This window comes from Monodon monoceros, unplaced genomic scaffold (genome assembly GCF_005190385.1).
Source record: "Monodon monoceros isolate NGI ecotype Baffin Bay Population unplaced genomic scaffold, NGI_Narwhal_1 Super_Scaffold_22, whole genome shotgun sequence".
NCBI lineage: Eukaryota > Metazoa > Chordata > Mammalia > Artiodactyla > Monodontidae > Monodon > Monodon monoceros.
The window spans coordinates 46,635,353-46,657,229 of record NW_021703779.1 but is presented as its reverse complement, the minus strand read 5'-3'; the positions used below and the strand labels follow the sequence as shown (position 1 = coordinate 46,657,229).

The 21,877-nt window shown below is 41.8% G+C and overlaps 1 protein-coding gene across 3 annotated transcripts in view; it reads left to right on the top strand.

Annotated features, from left to right (window-relative positions):
- Window positions 1–1,009: 1,009 nt before the first annotated feature.
- Window positions 1,010–21,877, top strand: part of PHF8 (PHD finger protein 8) — a 100,729-nt gene continuing 79,861 nt past the window's right edge. For all 3 annotated transcript variants that reach the window (XM_029240713.1, XM_029240712.1, XM_029240711.1), the window contains exons 1-2: window positions 1,010–1,207; window positions 2,119–2,308. In XM_029240713.1, the coding sequence (XP_029096546.1) occupies window positions 2,211–2,308 (98 nt within the window). In that variant the 5' untranslated portion in view covers window positions 1,010–1,207; window positions 2,119–2,210. The remainder of the gene's footprint in view (window positions 1,208–2,118; window positions 2,309–21,877) is intronic.

Here is a 21,877-nt window from a genome sequence, read left to right as displayed (position 1 = left end):
GTGTGTGTGTGTGTGTGTGTGTGTGTGTGTGTGTGTGTGTGTGTGTGTGTGTGGAGTGTGTGTGTGAGGGGAGGATGTGTGTGTGTGAAGGGAGGGTGTGTATGTGTGAGGAGAGGGTGTGTGTGTAGGGTGTGTGAGGGGAGGGTGTGTGTGTCTGGGGAGGAGGGGAGAGAATGAGTTACAGTGTGTCAGTGATGTTGGTGGGGGGCGGGTGCTTAACTCCCTGCTCGCCCGGAGTAGGGGGAAGGCGAAGGCGAAGGCGGGGAAGGCTCTGGCCCCACTCAAAATGGAGCCAAGCGCCTGCCTCGCCTAAGATGGCGGCCTCCCCGCCTTTCGGTTCCGGGTTCTCAGCGTCGATTGGGTACCTGGGGAGTCGAGCGGGTCCAAAGGTGGCCGAGCCCCGCCCCCTTTCTCAAGGTGACGCTCCGCCCCCGATGGCGTCACGCGGGAGCCGGGGCCCGCCCTTCCCCGCCTGTGCCGCGGTTACCTCGCGTGTCCGGCCTTCATAAGATGGCGGTCGGGTCGCCTACCCGCGGCGGCAGCGCCACTCTCAACATGGTAGCTGTTTACCCCGTATTTCTCCTCCCCTCTCCGCCTCAACTTCCTCCTTGTTTTGAATAAACTTTATTGACTAGTCTGAATTGCCTATCACCGCCACCGGGCTTCTCCCGGCGATTTTTCGGGCTGTTTTTCTCCAACCGGGCCGCCGGTTCATCTCCTTCCTCGTTGGTTTGCTCGCGGCGATCTCCTGCCGGCCCAGCGACGCCGCCGCTTGCCTGTTCGTCAGGCGGCCGCCGGACTAGGCCCGAGCCGCGGGCTCCAGTAGGCCCTAACAGCCGGGCCCGGGGCAGAGCTGTGGAGAAAATTGCCCTGAAGCAACCGCAGGGCGGCCAGGGCCGCGCGACCCAGCGGGTGGCTCGAGTGTAAGGCGAGAGAGGTTCGCTGCGTTGCCGTGACGATCCCAGAATTCGGTGCGCGTCGCCTGTGGGGCCGGAACTGCTGGCCGAACCTTCGCTGAGCGAGGCGCTGAGCAGCTCCGGAGCGAGCCCGGCCGCCGGCGCTTCGGTGGAACTGACCTCAGCGGGCGTGAGGAATCCCTGCGGCTTTGCAGATGAGGAGGTCCCTGTAGGGTTCCGGACCGAATACGCTTGTCAGGTTTGGGGCGTGAGGAGGTTCCTGTCAGTTTGGGAGGCGTGAAGAGATTCTCGTAAGTTTCGGGGGCTGCAAGGATATTCCTGTCACTCTTGGGATCTGTGACGAGATCCCTGTCAGTTTTGGGGGACAGGGGAGTCTTGGTCAGTTTGAGGGGGCTGTGAGGAGATACCTGCCAGTTTAAGAGCTGTGGGAGGAAAATCCTGGCTTGGTTGCAGGAGTGTGAGGAAATTCTAGTCAGTTTCAGGGATTTTGAAGCGATCCTTTCGAGTTTTGGGGGTGCAATAAGAACCCTGTCGTCTTTGAAGTAGAGGGTGAGCTGATCAGTTTTGAGGTTGAGATTTATTTCAGTTGTTGGGGTGATGAGACTCCCGATTGGTCGGGGATGGAATGATTTTGAGAGTGTAGGAGCAGATCATTTAACCTCTCACAACAGAACCCCAGAACTGTGATTTGAGTTGGGCGCCTAGTCTTGTCTGCCTCGTTGCTGAAGACATCGAGGTAATTGTCGAGTAATCTGAGGACTTCCAAGGATCCCTCATCTCTCTCTAGTTGCGTCTATTTTGGGGGTGAGAGAAGTGGCTTTTTCTGAGGTACCCCCAGCCTCATCCTCTAGGCTATGCTTTGTGTCATAATAAATATTGAGAGCCCTGGGAAACAAGGTTGCTAACAAGGAGAGGGTGCAGTGAGGGATTAAAGAACCTTCCTGAAAAGGCATCAGATCTTTCCCTGAAACCCGGAAAGAAGTTATCACTGACCCTGGGGGCTGAAGGAGGTAAGGAGGGAAAAAAAGCCTCGACGGCAGAGCACCGTTCTTTATTTGTTAAAGAAATTCTGGCGGCCGGTGGACTTTCTCCGATTGCCCCCTACAGCCGCACCAGCTGTGTTGCATCCCGGCAGCGGTAACTGCCCATTTGTGAGCTGAGGGACCTGATTCACTCTGTAAAAAGTGTTGTTTGTGCCCAGCCTTCGTCCAGAGAGAACGCGTGCTGCCGCCTCCCGCTCCCTTTGACTCTGAGAACCTGGCCCACCGCAGAACGCTCCAAGGCCAGGCGAAGATGGCCTCGGTACCGGTGTATTGCCTCTGTCGGCTGCCTTACGATGTCACCCGCTTCATGATCGAGTGTGACATGTGCCAGGACTGGTTTCATGGCAGGTAAGGAGGGCAGGGCACGCTGGACAGGGTGTAGAGACCAGGTGCTCACTTGCTTGCTCCTTTCTTAACTCTGGTTCAGGTTCCTGCTCAGAAACTTATTTCCCCTCTCTTGCAGACAGTTAACACCAACCCACCTCCCAGACCCAGATTCTTACGTCCTTCCTTGCAGACTAGGGCCTAGCTGACATTGGCCTCTGGTTTCTCCTCTTTTTTCTTTTCCCATATGTATTTCTTCTTTGTACCCTTCTTCTGTTTCTTTGTTTTTTTTCCCTTAGAAAAATATTTTCTTTCCAGCCACAAAGAATGTATCATTTTTGTACTCTGGCAATTTTGTTTTGCCTCAGATGCTGGCTTTGGGGGAGACGGTACTGCATTTTTGAGATATTTGAGTCCAACAAGCATGGATTTGAGTTGTGGTTTTGCAACTTATTATCAGAGTGACCTTGGGCAAGTTGCTTTGCCTCTCTGAGCCTCTGTTTTCACCCATGAAGTATATCTAATACATCCTTCCTGTTTACTTAAAGCATTTTGCATGCACTCAGTAAATGGAGGCAGAAATGCAATAGTATTTTATTTCTACAGTATTTATCTGAAGAACCATCCAACTAAATTGAATTAAGCAGAGGAGATGTTGGGTAAAACAGTAGGAGTAAAACCACTAATGAATTCCCTCCAGCTAAACATGTGTGCACATAAGCACCTGTCACCCAGGATTCCAGAGAGGTTAGTGTGTGGAATAAACCTGTAATATTATCCCATTATTGGGACTTATATCCCAGCTCTGGAAAGAAAACCATGAGAGGGATTTGTACATTAGAGTACAACAAAACAGTGTATGGCGCCCTCCTCCTGTTGCATGTTGTTAGATTCTAGAATTTTCAGTTGTCATTAGTCCCTTCCAAAGGAGCTGTTCCTGCTATCACACCCAAGACCAAACTGAAGGTGTTGGTGCTGCTAAAATTCTGCTCTTAGCAGGGACTGCCCTGTGCAGCACGTCCAAATTCATATTCAGCTGATCTTTGTTGAGTATTACTGTGTGTCATGTTCCCATGGCACTTTGTGTACATCCTTATTGAAAGTGATTATTTCATCATATCATAGTTATAAATACGTCTGTGTCACTCATTAGCAAGAGCTGCCTGAGGGCAGAGATGTCAGCTTTTCATGTTTGGTATCCTCAGAACCTAGTTCAATGCTAAACATATAATAGATTCTGAGTACATTTTTTTTTTTTTTTTTTTTTTGCGGTACGCGGGCCTCTCACTGTTGTGGCCTCTCCCGTTGCGGAGCACAGGCTCCGGACGCGCAGGCTCAGCAGCCATGGCTCACGGGCCTAGCCTCTCCGCGGCATGTAGGATCTTCCCGGACCGGGGCACGAACCCGTGTCCCCTGCATCGGCAGGCGGACTCTCAACCACTGTGCCACCAGGGAAGCCCCCTGAGTACATTTTTGAATGAACAAATGAATGAGTTGTCTTGAAAAAAGCTGTTGCCTGTGGCCCTTGCTTTGGATTGTGTAGGTTTAAACCTGGAAAGTGAACTCCTGCCACAATACAGAGACCCTAACTCTGCAGTCTGGGAACAGGAAACAGGAATGAATGCTTCCTGAGTACTTACTGTGTTCCAGGCCCCATGACAGAGACTTGGCATACATTTATCTCATCTAATCCACATCCAAGCCTGAAAGTTAGGTATTTCTTTTTTAAATAATAATAAAAAATTTCCCTGACTATGTAAGTGAGACATGCTCATTGTAGAACATACAGAAAAAGAATAAAGAAGGAAATAAAAATCATCCGTGAGCCTACTATCCAGGACAATCTACTGTTTAATTTTTTTGTTGCATTAACTCCCATCATTTGACTTAGAATATAAACATATATTTTACAACATGGGATTGAATTATAAGTACCATTTTGTAATGTGATTTTTATTCCTACTTAACATTATAAAGTTAAGGTCATTAAATATTGATCTGATTTCTGATATCCCATCATATATCTGTACCATCAGTTACTTGGTCATTTCCTCTGAGGTTGGATACTTAGGTTATTTCTACTTTTTTATATTATAAATAATACTATGATGTGAGGGAAACTTTGGGGGTTCTGGAAATGTTTTGCATTTTTATTTGGGTGCTTGTTGAAACAAAAGAAAACATTGCGGTGAACATCTTTGCATAGTAGAGACTTGACACTTACAAGGAACACCACTGAGGCCTTTAAGAATTCCAAATTTACAAATATGGAAATGGATTTATGGGCCAGGCCCCTCCTTAATCACATTTCTGTGGTGAGTCCTGTGTTTCTGTGCACACCCTGACATAAGTTAACTGCCTTAATTGTTTTTCCTGTGAAAGTGACCAAGCTTTTATCTCTTATCATGCTTTTCTCTATGGGCTGCCAGAGAATAAGGAAGCCAGCTGAGAATCAGGTCCTTGGTGGGTGGCTGTTCTTGCTTACTCAGTGCATTGCGTGCGCACACACACACACACACACACACACACACACACACACACACACACACACACACACACACACACACACACACACACACCAGGCTCATAGTGCTCTAGTTAAGTCTGTACTTTAGCATAATTGAAAATTACTAAATATCGTGGACTTTTCACGGTTGTTCACAATAGTTAAGCCCACAAATGCCTATAGATGATATAAATCTATTCACATCTCTGATGACTTCCATAGGCCAGATTTCTTAAAGTCCAGTTGGGGATTAGTAATGCCATGTTACTTCCTGGTAAGGTTATAGCAAGGAAGGTGACTATTCCATTTTGCTGGTGAGAATCTGGATCTCATGGAGGTTAAGTTACTTTCTGAGTCTGGATTTGAACTTAGAATTATCTGGCTCCAGAGCCCAGGTTCTCAAAAGTGAAAAAAAAATGGTATAGCTCCATTCCTCTATTGTAAAGGACTGGATTTTGAAGAGCATTTTGATTTGTAGAGCAGTGGTTCTCAAACTTTAGGGTGTATCAGAATTACTTGGAAGACCTCTTAAAAGATGAGATAGGTAGGCTCCACTTGCAGGGTTTCTGATTCAGTGTGTGAGCGGAGGCTACTCTCAGAACCACTGATTTAGAGCATTATTCTGTCTCAGTTCCTTCCCTTTCTGTAGAGTGTGACAGCTTCTGATATTGGGGGATGGGTGGGCTAACATATCATTACTGTACACTGTCGTTCTCAAAATGTGGTTCATTAACTGGGAATTTGTTAAAAATGCAAATTCTTGGGTTGGGACCTGGCAATCTATTTTAACAAGCAGGTAGATTCTGATGTACCCTAACTTCTGAGAAACATTGCTGTACACTGGTGGAGGAAGCTAGTTGGCAAGCATTTATTGATGTCTGGGGCTTTGGCAAAATCTCTACAGTTTTCCTATCTGTAAAGGAAGTATTGGTTGGCATATCCCCTAGGTGGTGGCTGTGGTGTGGGCTCTAAACTCTAGAGGAAATGGCACTGGCTTCAGATCTGGGTTCAAATTCTGACTGTTACTTTTTAGCAAAGGATTTCATCTCTGTGAAGCCTCAATTTCCCCAAGAGTGGTTGTGATGATTTAAATAAAATGGTAGTGGCCCTTGTTTATTGAGCACTAGCTAGTCTGCTAGTCACTATGCTAAACACTTTGCTTAATTATCTTTAACCTTTTTTTGAGTTTTAAAATTATGAATTCAGTTCATTTAATAGTTATAGGACTATTTAAATTATGTATTTTGTATTGGATATGTTGTGGTAGTTTCTGCTTTCTAAGGAATTGATCTATTTCTTCTAAGTTGTCAAATTTAAGTGTGTAGAATTTTTCATAGTATTCCCTTATTATCCTTTTGATGGCTGCAGGCTGGCTCTGTGGTGACATCTCATTTCATTCCTGATGTTGAAAATTTGTCTCTTCTCTCTTTTTTTCTTTGTCAGACTTGCTAGAGATTTGTCAGTTTTATTGATCTTTTCAAAGAGGAAGCTTTTTGTTTCATTGAATTTCCCTATTGTCTTTCTGTTTTCAATTTCACTGATTTCTGCACCTTATTATTACCTTCCTTCTGCTTGCTTTGGGTTCATTTTGCTCCTCTTAATGTCTTGAGGTGGGAGCTTAGTTTACTGATTTGAGACTTTTCCTGTATTCTAATATAAGCATTTAGTGCTATTGGTTTCCTTCTTAGTACTGATTTAGCTGTGTCCCACAAATTTTGATATGTTTTCTTTTTCATGTAGTTCAATATAATTTTTAATTTGCTTAGAGACTTCACATTTGACCTATGAATTATATAGAAGTATGTTGTTTACTTTCCAAGTGTTTGCAGATTTTCCTGTTATCATTCTGTTATTGATTTCTGGTTTGTTTCCATAGCGGTCAGAGAATATACTCTATACAATTTCAGTTCCTTTAAATTTACTGGGGTTTGTTTTATGGCCCAGGATATGGTCTGTCTTGGTAAATGTTCCATGGTCACTTGAAAAGAATGTATATCCTGCTGATGTTGGGAGGAGTTTTCTGTAAATGTTGATTTACTCCTGTTGGTTGATGGTGTTGCTGAATTCTCCTCTCTTTGCTGATTTTCTGTATAGTTGTTCAGTTCGTTGTTGAGAAGGTGTTGAAGTGTCCAGCTAAAATTGTCAATTTTTAATTCTTCCTTTCAGTTCTATCATTTGCCTCACATCTTGCAGCTTTGTTGTTTGAATGCAGATGCATTTGGGATTAATGTGTCTTGGTGGATTGACCCTTTAATTATTATGTAATGTCCTTCTCTGTCTCTGGTAATTTTCTTTGCATGGAAGTCCACTTTATAGGATATTAATATAGCCACTCCTGCTTTCTTTTGATTAAAGGTTGCCTGGTATCTTTTCTATCCCTTTACTTTCAAGGATGTCATTATATCTGAAGTTGAGTTTCTGAATGGCAGCATATTAGTTCAGAAGTATTGTTGGTCCAACTCTGCCATCTTTTTTTGTTACATCGTTATTGGAGTATAATTGCTTTACACTGGTGTGTTAGTTTCTTGCTGTATAAACAAAGTGAATCAGTTATAAATATACATACGTTCCATATCTCGGCCCTCCTCCCTCCCTCCCGCCCTCCCTATCCCACCCCTCTAGGTGGTCACAAAGCACCGAGTTGATCTCCCTGTGCTATGCGGCTGCTTCCCACTAGCTATCTATTTTACGTTTGGTAGTGTATATATGTCCATGCCACTCTCTCACTTTGTCACAGCTTACCCTTCCCCCTCCCCATATCCTCAAGTCCATTCTCTAGTAGGTCTGTGTCTTTATTCCCATCTTACCCCTAGGTTCTTCATGACATTTGTTTTTCTTAGATTCCATATACATATGTTAGCCTACCGTGTTTGTCTTTCTCTTTCTGACTTACTTCACTCTGTATGACAGACTCTAGGTCCATCCACCTCACTACAAATACCTCAATTTCGTTTCTTTTTATGGCTGAGTAATATTCCATTGTATATATGTGCCACATCTTCTTTATCCATTCATCTGATGATGGACACTTAGGTTGTTTCCATGTCCTGGCTATTGTAAATAGAGCTGCAATGAACATTTTGGTACATGACTCTTTCTGAATTATGGTTTTCTCAGGGTATATGCCCAGTAGTGGGATTGCTGGGTCATATGGTAGTTCTATTTGTAGTTTTCTAAGGAACCTCCATACTGTTCTCCATAGTGGCTGTACCAATTCACATTCCCACCAGCAGTGCAAGAGTGTTCCCTTTTCTCCACACCCTCTCCAGCATTTAGTGTTTCTAGATATTTTGATGATGGCCATTCTGACCAGTGTGAGATGATATCTCATTGTAGTTTTGATTTGCATTTCTCTAATGATTAATGATGTTGAGCATTCTTTCATGTTTTTGTTGGCACTCTGTATATCTTCTTTGGAAAAATGTCTATTTAGGTCTTCTGCTCATTTTTGGATTGGGTTGTTTGTTTTTTTGTTATTGAGCTGCATGAGCTGCTTGCAAATTTTGGAGACTAATCCTTTGTCAGTTGCTTCATGTGCAAATATTTTCTCCCATTCTGGGGGTTGTCTTTTGGTCTTGTTTATGGTTTCCTTTGCTGTGCAAAAGCTTTGAAGTTTCATTAGGTCCCATTTGTTTATTTTTGTTTTTATTTCCATTTCTCTAGGAGGTGGGTCAAAAAGGATCTTGCTGTGATTTATGTCAGAGTGTTCAGCCTATGTTTTCCTCTAAGAGTTTGATAGTGTCTGGCCTTACATTTAGGTCTTTAATCCATTTTGAGCTTATTTTTGTGTATGGTGTTAGGGAGTGTTCTAACCTCATACTTTTGCATGTACCTGTCCAGTTTTCCCAGCACCACTTATTGAAGAGGCTGTCCTTTCTCCACTGTACATTTCTGCCTCCTTTATCAAAGATAAGGTGACCATATGTACGTGGGCTTATATCTGGGCATTCTATACTGTTCCATTGATCTATATTTCTGTTTTTGTGCCAGTACCATAGTGTCTTGATTACTGTAGCTTTGTAGTATAGTCTGAAGTCAGGGAGCCTGATTCCTCCAGCTCTGTTTTTCGTTCTCAAGCTGCCAATATCTTTTAATTGGTATATTTTGACCATATATACCTAATGCAGTTATTGATATGTTAGGGCATAAGTTAGTCATTTTAGTTTTTTGTTTTCTGTTTGTTCCCTCTGTTCATTCTGTTTTCTTTCTCCTGCGTTCCTTTGGGTTACTTAAATCTTTTCAAGAATTCCATTTTGATTTATCTATAATGTTTTTGAGTGTAATCAACTGGTATTGACATTTTACCGGTTTGAGTGAAGAGTAGAAACCTTGCTTCCCTTTAAATTTCTTTATGCTCCCCTGCTATAATTATCTTAAGTATTTCACCTACATACATTGAGAACCGTATCATATAGTGTTACAATTTTTGCTTCAACTCTCAAACATGATTTAGAAAACTCGAGGAGAAGGAAAGTATATTGTATGTACCCATATTTTCACTCTTTCCCTTGTTCTTGCTTACTTCCTAGTGTTCCTAAGAGTCCTTCTTTTATCATTTCCTTTCTGTTTAAAGAACTTCCTTTAGCCATGCTTTTAGAATTGGTCTACTGGCAACAAATACTCTTAGTTTTCCTTCATATGAGAATGTCTTGATTTCCCCTTGAATTCCTGAAGGGTCTTTTCATTTGATATCAGATTCTGTGTTTCCAGTTCTTTCAGTCCTTGAAAACTTGTGCTACTTCCTTTTGGCCGCCATGGTTTCTGATGAGAGATCCTGTGTCATTTAAATTGGTGTTTTCCTTTGGGAAATGTCATTTTTCTCACTGATCGCAAGATCTTTCCTTTGTCTTTGGTGTTCAGGATTTTGATTATGCTATTTTTTTTGGGCCACACTGCATGGCTTGTGGGATCTTAGTTCCCTGACCAGGGATTGAACCTGGGCCACAGCAATGAAAGCTCTGAGTCCTAACTACTGGACCGCCAGGGAATTTCCTGATTATTGCTGTTTCTCAGTGTGGATTTCTTTGTTGCTGAAGCGCTGTTCATTTTTTTTCAATCTATTTTCCTTCAGTTTTATTGAGATATAATTGACATATAGTACTGTTTAAGTTTAAGGTATAGAGTATAATGACTTGAATTACATATACATATATTGTGAAATGATTACCACAATAAGTTTAGTTAACATCCATCATCCCATATAGGTACAAATAAGAGAGAAAGAAAGAAAAATAATTTTTTTTGCTTGTGACGAGAAGTTTTAGGATTTACTCTTAGCAATTTTCAAATATACTATACAGCAGTGGGCTTCCCTGGTGGCGCAGGGGTTGAGAGTCCACCTGCCGATGCAGGGGACACAGGTTCGTGCCCCGGTCCGGGAGGATCCCACATGCCGCGGAGCGGCTGGGCCTGTGAGCCATGGCCGCTGAGCCTGCGCGTCTGGAGCCCGTGCTCCGCGACAGGAGAGGCCACAACAGTGAGAGGCCCCCGTACTGAAAACAAAACAAAACAAAATAAACAAACTATACAGCAGTAGTCATCATGTTGTACATTACATCCTCAGTACTTATATATCTTATAAGTGGAAGTTTGTACCTTTTGACCACCTTCATCCACTTCTCCCACCCCACCCCCACCTCTGGAGGGTAACCACAAATCTCACTTTTTCTATGAGTTTGGGTTTTGTTTTTTTAGATTTCACATGTAAGTGAGATCATAGAATATTTGCCTTTGTCTGACTTATTTCATTTAGCATAATGCCTTCAAGGGCTGTCCGTGTTGTTGCAAATGTCAGGATTTTCTTCTTTTTTATGACTAAATAGTACTCCATTGTGTGTGTGTGTGTGTGTGTGTGTGTGTGTGTGTGTGTGTGGTGTATTTATATATACATATATTACATTTTTTTATCCATTCATCTTTTGATGGACATTTAGGTTGTTTCCATGGTTCAGTTATTATAAATAAGTCTGCAGTGGATATGGAGGTGCAGATATCTCTTTAACATAGTTTTTGTTTCTTTCAGATAGATACCTAGAAGTGGAATTGCTGGATCATATGATAGTTATATTTTTAATTTTTTGAGGAATTTCCATACTGTAAGCGGCTGCACCAGTTTGCAATCCCAGCAGTGCACAAAGGTTCCCTTTTCTCCATGTCCTCACCAACATTTGTTATCCCTTGTCTTTTTGAAAAGCCATTATAATGGGTGTGAGATGATATCTCATTGTGGTTTAGGTTTGCATCTCCTTGATGATTAGTGATGTTGAGCACCTTTTCATGTACCTGTTGGCCATTTGTATGTCTTCTTTGTAAAAATACCTATTCAGTTAGTCTGCCCACTTATAACCAGACTTTTCTTTTTTTTTTTTGCTATTGGGCTGTATGAGTTCTTCATTTATTTTGAATATTAACCTCTTATTTAACATATGATTTGCAAGTATATTCTCCTATTCCATAGGTTACCTTTTTATTTTGATGATTTCTTTCTTTTTTTTTTTTTTTTGCTGTGCAGAAACTTTTTAGTTTGATGTGGTCAAACTAAATTTTTAATTTATTTTTGATTTTGTCACTTTGTGCTTTAGATGTCATATCCAAAATATCATTGCCAAGATGCATGTTAAGGAGCTTTTTTCCTATGTTTTCTTCTAGAAGTCTCATGGTTTCAGGTCTTACATTTAACTCTTTAATCCATTTCGAGTTAATTTTTGTGAGTGGTGTAAGTCAGGGGTCTGTGTTCATTCTTTTACATGTGAATATCCAGTTTTCCCAGCACCATTCACTGAAGAGACTGTCTTTTCTCCACTGAGTGTTCTTGGCTCCCTTGTCAAATATTATGTGACTGTGTATGCATGGGTTTATTTCTGGGCTCTCGATACTGTTCCATTGGTCTATGTGTCTGTATTTATGCCAGTACCATACTGTTTTGATTACTGTAGCTTTATAATACAGTTTGAAATCAGGAAATGTGATGTTTCCCACTTTCTTCTTCTTTATCAGGATTGCTTTGGCTATTCTGGGTCCCTTGTGATTCCATATGAATTTGAAGATTGTTTTTTCTACTTTTGTAAAAAAATACTGTTGGAATCTTGATAAGGATGGTTTTGAATCTATAGATGGCTTTGGGTAGTGTGGACATTTTAACAGTATTGATTCTTCCAATCCATGAACACAGGATATCTTTCCATTTCTTTGTGTTTTCCTCAATTTCTTTCATTGATGTCTTGTAGTTTTCAGTGTAGAGATCTTTCACCTTCTTGGTTAAATTTATTCCTAAATATTTTATAGTTTTTGACATTATTGTAAATGGGATTGTTTTCTTTATTTCTTTTTTAGACAATGTGTTTTTAGTGTATAGAGATGCTATTGATTTTTGCATGTTAATTTTTTTATCCTGCAACTTTACATAATTCATTGATTAGCTCTAACAGTTTTTGGATGGAATTTTTAGGATTTTCTATATATAAAATCATGTCGTCTGCAAATAGAGATAATTTTCCTTCTTCCTTCTTCCTTGTTAATTCTGATGCCTTTTTTTCCCCTTGACTGATTGCTCTGGCTGGGATTTCCAGCACTCTGTTGAATAGAAGTGGTGAGAGTGGGCACCCTTGTCTTGTTCCTGATCTTAGAGGAAAAGCTTTCAACCATTCACCATTGAGTCTGATGTTAGCTCTAGGCTTGTCATATATGGCCTTTATTATGTTGAGGTGCATTTCTTCTGTACCCCATTGAGTGTTTTTTTTAATCATGAGTAAGTGCTGAATTTTGTCAGATGTTTTTTCTGGATCTTCTTTTGAGATCACTTTTTTCTTTCATTCTATTAATGTGATGTGTCACCTTTATTGATTTATGTTGAACCAGCTTTGTATTTTAAGGATAAATCCCATTTGATCATGGGAAATGTTCCCTTTAGTGTGCTGCTGAATTCAGTTTGCTAGTATTTTATTGAGAATTTTTCCGTGTGTATTCATCAGGGATATTGGCCTGTAGTTTTCTTTTCTTGTAGTGTCCTTATCTGGCTTTGGTATCAGGGTAATGCTGGCCTCATAAAATGAGTTCTGGAGTGTTCCCTTCTTTTTGATTTTTTTAAAGAGTTTGAGAAAAATTGGTGGTAATTCTTCTTTAAATGTTTGGTAAGATTCGCCAGTGAAGCCATCTGGTCCTAGGTTTCTCTTCGTTGGGTTTTTTTTTTTTATTACCGATTCAATCTCCTTACTAGTAACTCGTCTCTTCAAATTTTCTATTTCTTCCCGATTCAGTCTTGGCAGGTTGTATATTTCTAAGAATTTATCTATTTCTTCTAGGTTGTCCAATTTGTTGACTTATAGTTGTTCGTAGTTCAGTCTATTTTCTTTCTGTTGTTCAGATTGGATAATTTCTATTGTTCTATCTTCAGGTTTACTATTTTTTTTCTCTGTTGTCTACATTCTGCTATTGAGCCCATGCAGTGAGTTTTCATTTAAGTTACTATAGTTTTTTCTAGAAGTGCCATTGGTTCTTTTCTATATCTTCTATTTCTTTGCAGAGATTCTATTTTTTGCTAACACTTTTTATTTATTCATTTGTTTCAGGCATGTTTGTAATTGTTCTTTGAAGCGTTTTTGTGGTTGCTCCTTTAAAATCCTTATCAGATAATTCCAACATCTGTGCCATCTCATTGTTGAGATTGATTTTCTTTGCTCATTCAAGTTGTGATTTTTCTTGTTCTTGATATGATGAGTGATTATTTTCATTATATCTTGAATATTTTGGGTATTATGTTATGAGATTCTGGATGTTATTATATCTTATGTTTTTGCGAGCCTCTTCAGACACTGCACTTCAGTGGCAGGGGAAGGGGGTACTACTTCTTTACTGCCAGGTAGGAGTGGAAGTCCAGGTTCCCCCAGTTGCTCTCTGTTGGCACTCACTACTTCAGATCCTGCTGTCATCTAGTCAGGCTGCCTTCTCTCCATCTTTCAGAGTCGTCTTACCTTTTTTTTTTTTTAATGTCCAAGATTTTTAGCTGTATTTAGTGGGAGTAATAGCGAGAAGTGTGTTTACTCCATTATTCCAGAACCAGAAGTGACCAATTAATCTTTAAAATAGCTCTTTGGAGCTATTATTTTCTCTCATGAGGCTAAATAGCTTGCTCAGAGCTACATAGCCAGTTAGTTGCTCAACCACAAGTCAAACCTGGGTCCCTTGGACTCTTGCTATAGGATATAATACTATAGATAGTATAAAGCACTGTTCAGGTTAAGCCATTTTCAAGGTGTTGTGGGAGATAGAGAAAATCAGGCTTATAAACTCACACACACTCCACATTTTTGTTCAAAGTGAAATCAGGTTAAAATGGACATCACGCTTTTTGAAGCAGCTGAAGCAGCTGCTACACAGCTTTAGGAGTGTGTAGCAAAGGGAAGAGAAGGCCTAGCATTCATATTCAGGGTTTACTATGATACAATGTATGGACTGCAGAATCCCTGCCCTGGAGAAAGTCTTATAGGGTGTGGAGTTAGAAGTATCAGAAGGACAGCCTGCTCTGTCAGGGCTCACAGGATGTCTCTTGGAGTGACATATTTAAAAAAAATAAATTTTATTTTTTAATAATTATAGATTCATAGGAAGTTGCAAAAAATGTATGTGGAGGGCCTTTGTACCTTTACCCAGTTTCCCCCATGGTGATATCTTATATAACTACAGTACAATATCAAAAGCAAGAAACTGACCTTGGTACAATCCACCAATCTTATTTCAGTTTCACCAGTTTTACATGCACTCATTTGTGTGTGTGTATGTGTATTTAGTTCTATACAATTTTATCACACTTGTAGATTCATGTAACCACCACAATCAGAATACAGAACAACAGAAGGAATCAGAATTCCTTCACCAGTGGGGTAGCATAAGTTTTGCCCCAACCCACCTAGAAGAAATTTGGGATGGCAAACGTACCAAAGGATGGGTGGTCAGTATCCAAGAGGAGTATTATGAAAATTCAGATCAGGTCTGATAGGCATGATGCCCAGGACTGAGTTATGGGAGCTAAATGAAAATATTTTTGGAAACAGAGGCATCACTGAGTGGGGAGCACACCTGACATGTTACTATTCCCCTTATAGCAAAGGGACCAATGTTATTAGACAGAGTGAGGGGAGAGTAGTAGAAGCTGATGATAGGGGCTGGGGGGTGGGGGCGGGGGTGCAAATCATGTAGGGCAGTGGTTCTCCAAGTAGGACCAGCAGGATCAGCATCACCTGGAAACTGGTTAGGCAAATTCCATTGTCCTACCCCAGACCTGCCAATTCCTGGTGGGGCCCAGGAATCTATGGTTTAACAAGCCTTCCAGGTGATTCTGATGCACACTAAAGTTTGAGAACCACAGGTATAGGGTCCTATGGGCCATTGTAAGAACTTGGTTTTCACTCCAGATAGGATGGGAGCCATAGAAGGATTTTGAGCAGAGGAGAGTTGTGATCTGGTTTAGGCTTTGGCTGTTGTGAGGACAGACTCAAGGTGAGTATGGGATGAAGCAGGGAGAGTTTGGGGATCACTGTAGATCATTATTTCTTAAAATGTGGTCCCTGCACCAGCAGCATCAGCATCACCCACAACCTTGTTAGAAATGCACGTTTCTGGGCCCCACCCCAGATCTACCAAATCAGGATCTCTGGAGATGAGGCCTAGGAATCTGTCTTAACAAGCCCTCCAGGTGTTTCTGATGTGCCCGAATATTTGAGAAACACTGGTCTAATTAGGCAATGGTGACTTGGACTGGAGTCAGTGGTGATGAGAAGTGGTTGGATTTTGAATGTATATTGATACAGGATTTGCTGACAGATTGGATTGGAGTTGTGAAAGGACTCAAGGATGACTCTGTTTTGAGGAGTTTTGGTATACAGGGGAATAGAGTAACGGGGCAGTGACAGAAGGGGTCACAAGAGGATTTTTTGTTTGGTTGGGTTTTTTGGGAGATAGAGATTACAGCCTGTTTGCCTGCATGTCAGTGCACATGGAGTGATTCTGTTGGTGCATCCAGCATTTAGTGAAGCCTGTTATTGGCAAACTTATGTGCCAGGGACTGGGTAGAACAAAAAGAAACATCCCTGGTGCACTGAAACTTGCTCAGTATCCTTTGTACTCCTCCAAGTCCTATGTGCTTGGAGGCAGGGGGGCCACTGGTGCAAATGGTGGGTGCCTCAGCATCTCGGGATGGGTCATCCATGTTTTTATACATTGTGCTTGGCCTGATCAAGGTGTTGCAGGAAACTAGAAATTGACTTGGATTTTCTGATATTTTTTGAATAATGAAGAAGGGTAAAATATGTTCTTTTTCCTCTTTATTGATGAATGAAGACATTGTTTTTCCAAGGCACAGGTGGTGACAGGACCTGGCTCTTTGGGAATCCTCAGAGAGCAGAGGTTGAGCAGATAAGAAGCTAGACAGGATCCTGGGCAATCTTGTCACCTCTCAAGCTTTTCCAGCCCTCAGCCCCCACCTCAGTTCCACATCCCTGGAAGGATTGAATGCCCACTTTTGTGTTCTCATAGCACTTGACTCTACTAATAACCCCACATTATATTCTAGTTATGTATTGTAGTGGTATAGTGGAGTCAGATGGATCTGGATTTTTATCCTGCTCTGCTATTTATTAGTTTTGTAATGACCAAAAAGTTCCTTAACCACTCAGATTTCTTATCTGTTAAATTAGAATAATATTAATAATGATGATAGCTAATACTTTGTCCCAAGTACTCTCAGTTCTTTACCTACTTTAGCTCATTTAAGCCTAACAACTCTATGAGGTGGGGTACTATTAATATTCTTCTTTTATAGATGCAGAAACTGAGGCACAGCAAAGTTAAATAAATTGCCTAAGTTCACACAGCTAGTAAGTGGCAGAGGTGAGATTTAAACCCAGGCAGTTTGGCTCCCAAGTCTGCACTTTGTGCCTCTAAATACTGTACAGAATGCCCTGATTTGTTGTAGAGATGAGATGTGTTAATATATGTGTGATAACATATTCACAGTTCACTTTTCTCCTCAACTCCTTTTATGCAGGCTTCAAATTCTCTCACCATCCCCTTACCCTGCTTTATTTACTTTATAAATAAAGTAAATATACTTTATTTACTATAGCCCTTATGAAACTGTTTTGGTACCACCTGTCTCCCCCTCTAGAATGTCCACTCCATGAGGGCAGTAGCTATTTTCAGTCAACATTTACTGAATTTATGCACCCACTTACATCCAAATACAGAGTTCCTACCATGTGCCAGGTTCTGTGGCACATGTTGGGGATAATTCATCTTAATCTTGAGACCTGGTGCTGTGATAATTGTCCTCTTTACTAAGGAAGCAAAACAGCATTTAGGAACCTTGGTCCAGGTAATAATTACTGAGACAGTGCAGCCAGAAGCCTGATTTTCATCCATATGCTTTCCTGATGTGAGATATTATCTAGCCCAATGAATTGGGTTGAATAATAAATAAAGCAAGACTGGGAGATGGATAAGGTGAGGACTTGGGGTGAACAAGAGATGCTGTCTGCTGTATGTAGTAGAGGCAGATAGCAAGTAAATGGGCAGTTGCAAGTCTGCAGGGTGAGTGCTGAAATACGGATAGTTAGGGGGGGGAGGCATGGCAGTAGGGAAGAGGAAGGGAAGGAATGTTCTAGGCACAGGGAGCCATGTGTGATGAGTCCCAGAGACCAGAAAGAGCATGGTGCTGAGAGTCGAGCTGGGTTTTAGAGCAGGGCTGGCTTCATGGGTGTGTGACCGCTGTAGTCACACACAGCCTCATATTTGGAAGGGGGCCCCATGCCCATGCTTGAAGTTTAATGCTCTGTGGTTGTAGTCTTGAAATTCTTAATAATTTTACCTTTGAATTTGTGTTTTGTATGTGAGGTTCCAGGGACAGTGGAGTTTGTCCTGGGGACCTAGAGCTTTAGCTCACCTGTGGTCCTACCTCTTGCTGCCTCCCTGAATGGATTCTCGACTGGCTGCCTGGGTTGCGGGGCCTGGGTGCAGGTGCTGGAGAGTCAGGGTCAGGTGCATGCACCCTGCACACTAAGTCATAGCGCGTGGCCCCTGAGTGCCTGTGAGGGCCTGCGCTTGCCCCTTGAGTATCCCCATGCCCAAGGGAACATGACAGTAATTAACAAATAAAAAGCCCCACGGCAAGTTGAGAGAGATCATGGAAGAGAGGAAATAGCTTTTCTTTGTCAACTGGGGGCCCCTGATTTTCATTTGCACCAGCCCCACAAATTTTATAGCCTATGCTATGTGTGAAGGGCAAGAGGTGGGGTCTTTTAGGCCATGATAAGTTTATACTTTACCTTAAGAAAAATAGGAAGCATGTGAGGGGTTTTGAACAAGGGTTGACAGGATCAAATTTACATTTTAAAAAGATCTCTTTGGCTGTACTGTGGAGGGCCATTTGGGTGAGGACAGAGTAGAGGCCAGGAGCCCAGTTAGGAGGACAGGATAGTAATCCCAGTTAGAGATAATAGTGGCCTGGATTAGGGCAGGGGCAGTGAGGATGACAGAAGGATACAACTGATGGCCAGTTAGGAGATAGAAGTGATAGGACATGGTGATAACTTGGATGATAATAGCATCACATACAGAACACTTACTCTGTACCAGGCACTGTTCTAAACACTATATAAATTAACTCATTTACTTTTGAGAGCAACATTATAATACACATACAAATTTTTATCCCCACCTTAGAGACGAAGAAACTGAGGCATAGAGTTAAGTAACTTGCCTAAGATCTCACAGGTAGTAAGTGGAAAGTATAGCTAGGCTGTAAACCCAGGCAGTCTGGCCCTAAAGTCTACAGTCCTGAGCTTGAACACCTACTCAGGGTGTAGTGGAGGGAGAAGGTGAGAGGCAAGTCATCAGTGGCTGCCAGGTTTCTGGCTTAAACACCTGGTAAGGTTATGGTGCCTTAGAGAGGGAGCAGGTTTAGGGGCCAAGCAGGGGGAGAAATTGAATTGGACGTGTTAAATTTGAAGTACTATGTAAGTGGGCTATCCAGTAGAAATATCCAGGAGAAATTTCGAGGGAGGGTCTGAAACTCAGCAAAGAGATCTGGCTTGCAGTTATAGTTATATAGAGGGCACATGGAGCCCTGGGAGTTAGTGAAACCAATGAGAGAAAGTGAGGAGAAAAGAGAGCCTAGAAAAGAGGACCTAAGAAATGTCAACATTTAAGGAGTGGGCAGGAGAAAAAGAATGCACTGGGAAACAGAGCAGCCAGACACATAATTAAGATCACATCACATCCCTGCTCATAATCCTCATAATCCTCTGGTGGATTCCACCCAGTTCTTCACTCAGGTAAAGCCAAAGTCCTTTATGATGTCCTACAGCTGTGGTCTCCAACCTTTTTGGCACCAGGGACCGGTTTCATAGAAGACAATTTTTCCACGGACCGGGGTTGGAGGGGGATGATTCAGGTAGTAATGTGCGTGATGGGGAACGGCAGATGAAGCTTCTGCTTGCTCGCCACTCACCTCCTGCTGTGCGGCCCGGTTCCTAACAGGGCACAGACTGGTACTGGTCCAAGGCCCGGGGGTTGGGGACCCCTGGCCTACAGGACTCTACTGCATGAGCCTTTCTGACCTATTATTGTCCCCTTTGCTCTCTCTATTCCAGAACACTGTCCTCCTCTCTGTTGACTTAATAATCTAGGCACACTCCTGCCACAGGGCTTTTGTACTTGCTGTTCTAATTGGGATGCTCTTCCCTCATATACATATGGCTTGCTCCTTTACTCCCTTCAGGTCTTTATACAAAAATTGTTTTGTCAGTGAGTCCTTCCCTGGCTTCCCTACCTAAAATTTCAACACCACTGTCATTCCCCTCACCACCCAGTGTGTGTATGTATACTTACATATACATGCATACATATTCCCCTTCCTGCTTTATTTTTCTACTTAACTCCTCTATCTAACGTACAATATATTTCACTGGTTACCCTGATTTATCTTGCTTCTTGTCTGCTTCACCCACTAGATTGTCAGCTCCATGAGGGCAGGGATTTTTGTATGCTTTGTTCTGTGTCTTTGTCTCTCCAGCACCTAGACCAGGGCCTGGCAGATGCTCATTAAATGTTAGCTGGAGGGATGGACCCCGGGCAAATGGGGTGTTATGGAAGTCAAGTAGAGAGAGCACAGGGTCAGCACTGTGGTAATGCTGCTAGGAGGTCAAATGAGATAAAGGAAGGAAGTACTTATTGCATGTTTCAGTAAGGAGGTCAAGATATCAGTGAAGTCTGTTTTAGAGAAGGTGGGGACTAAAATCAGACTGCAGCAGTGGGTGAGAAAGTGTACACAGCAACTCAAAAAAATTCTTTTTATAGGTTTGGCCCTGGTAGAACATCTCTGGATAGTACAGTGTGGCTAGGAGTAGGAGAGAGACTTTTCACTGTATACACTTCTGTACCTTTGGAGTTTCATAAAATGTATAATCAATACCTATTTAAATAAAAGTCATTGTGAAGCTGCATAGGATTAAACAAAGAAGATATTTAGCTCTGAAGTGGCAGAGAGGGGCAGAAAGGAGGCAGGGAAGGTCTTGCAGAGATCAGTGAGCTAGTTTAAATGCTATTGTGAAGGGGAAGGTAGAGAGGGAGAGGTTGAAGATACTGCAGAAAGAAGAGGGAATTTATTGAGAAGGTTAAAAAAAAAAAAAAAAGGTGTGACCCAGGTGGAAAAGCTGACTTTACAAAGAAGGAAAGATAGTTCTTTCGTTGTAACAGGAGGAAAAGAAGGATGCAGAAGGAGGTAGATTTGGTGTGAGAAGTTGAGGTAGTTCCCATCTGATTACTTCATTTTGTCTAAGAAGTAGGAGGCAGGGTCATTTGCTGAGAGAGAAGAGGAAGGCAGTGGGGGGTCAGAGATTTGAAATAGCCATTGTGGATGATGGTGGAGAGAACTGAGCAGGGAAATACAGGAGAATTGTCAGGCAGCATGACCCAGATTTTTTAAAATAGACTTTATTTTTTAGAGTAGTTTTAGGTTCCCAGCCAAGTTGAGTGGAAGGTACAGAGGTTTCCCATATGCCTCCTGCCCCCACATGCATAGCCTCCCCCGTTATCAACATCCCCCACCACCAGAGTGGTACATTTGTTAAAGTAGATGAACCTACATTGACACATGATTATCACCCCAAATCCATAGTTTACATCAGGATTTACTCTTGGTGTTATACATTCTATGGGTTTGCGCAAATGTATAATAACTTGTACCCACCATTATATCATTTTAGTAGCAGAATAGTTTCACTGCTCTAAAAATTCTCTGTGCTCTGCCTGTTCATCTCTCTTCCCCCCCCAATCCCTGATGACCACTGATCTTTTTACTGTCCTCATAGTTTTGCCTTTTCCAGAATGTCACGTAGTTGGAATCATATAATATGTAGCCTGATTGGCTTCTTTCAAAGTTTCTTTCATGTCTTTTCATGGCTTGATAGCTCTTTTTTTTTTTAGTGCTGAATAATATTCCATTGTCTGGATGTACCACAGTTTATCCATTCACCTACTGAAGGATATCTTGGTTGCATCCAAATTTTGGCAATTATGAATAAAGTTGCTATAAACATCTGTGTGCACGTTGTTATGTGGACATAGTTTTCAATTACTTTGAGTAAATGCCAGAGAGCACAATTGCTGGGTTGTATGGTAAGAATATGTTTAGTTTTGTAAAAAACTGCCAAACTGTATTCCAAAGGGGCTGTTTTTTGCATTCCCACCTGCAAAGAATGAGAGTTCCTGTCGCTCCACCTCCTGGCCAGCATTTGGTGTTGTCAGTGTTCTGGATTTTGGTTATTCTCATAGGTGTATAGTGATATCTCATTGTTTTAATTTGCATTGTCCTATTGATACAGGATGTGGAGCACCTTTTCATATGCTTATTTGCCATCTGTATATCTTCTTTGGTAAGGTGTCTGCTCAGATCTTTTACCCATTTTTTAATCAGGTTGTTCATTTTCTTATTGTTGAGTTTTGAGAGTTCTTTGTATATTTTGGATAACAGTCCTTTATCAGATATGTCCTCTGCAAATATTTACTTCCAGTCTTTGGCTTGTCTTTTCATTCTC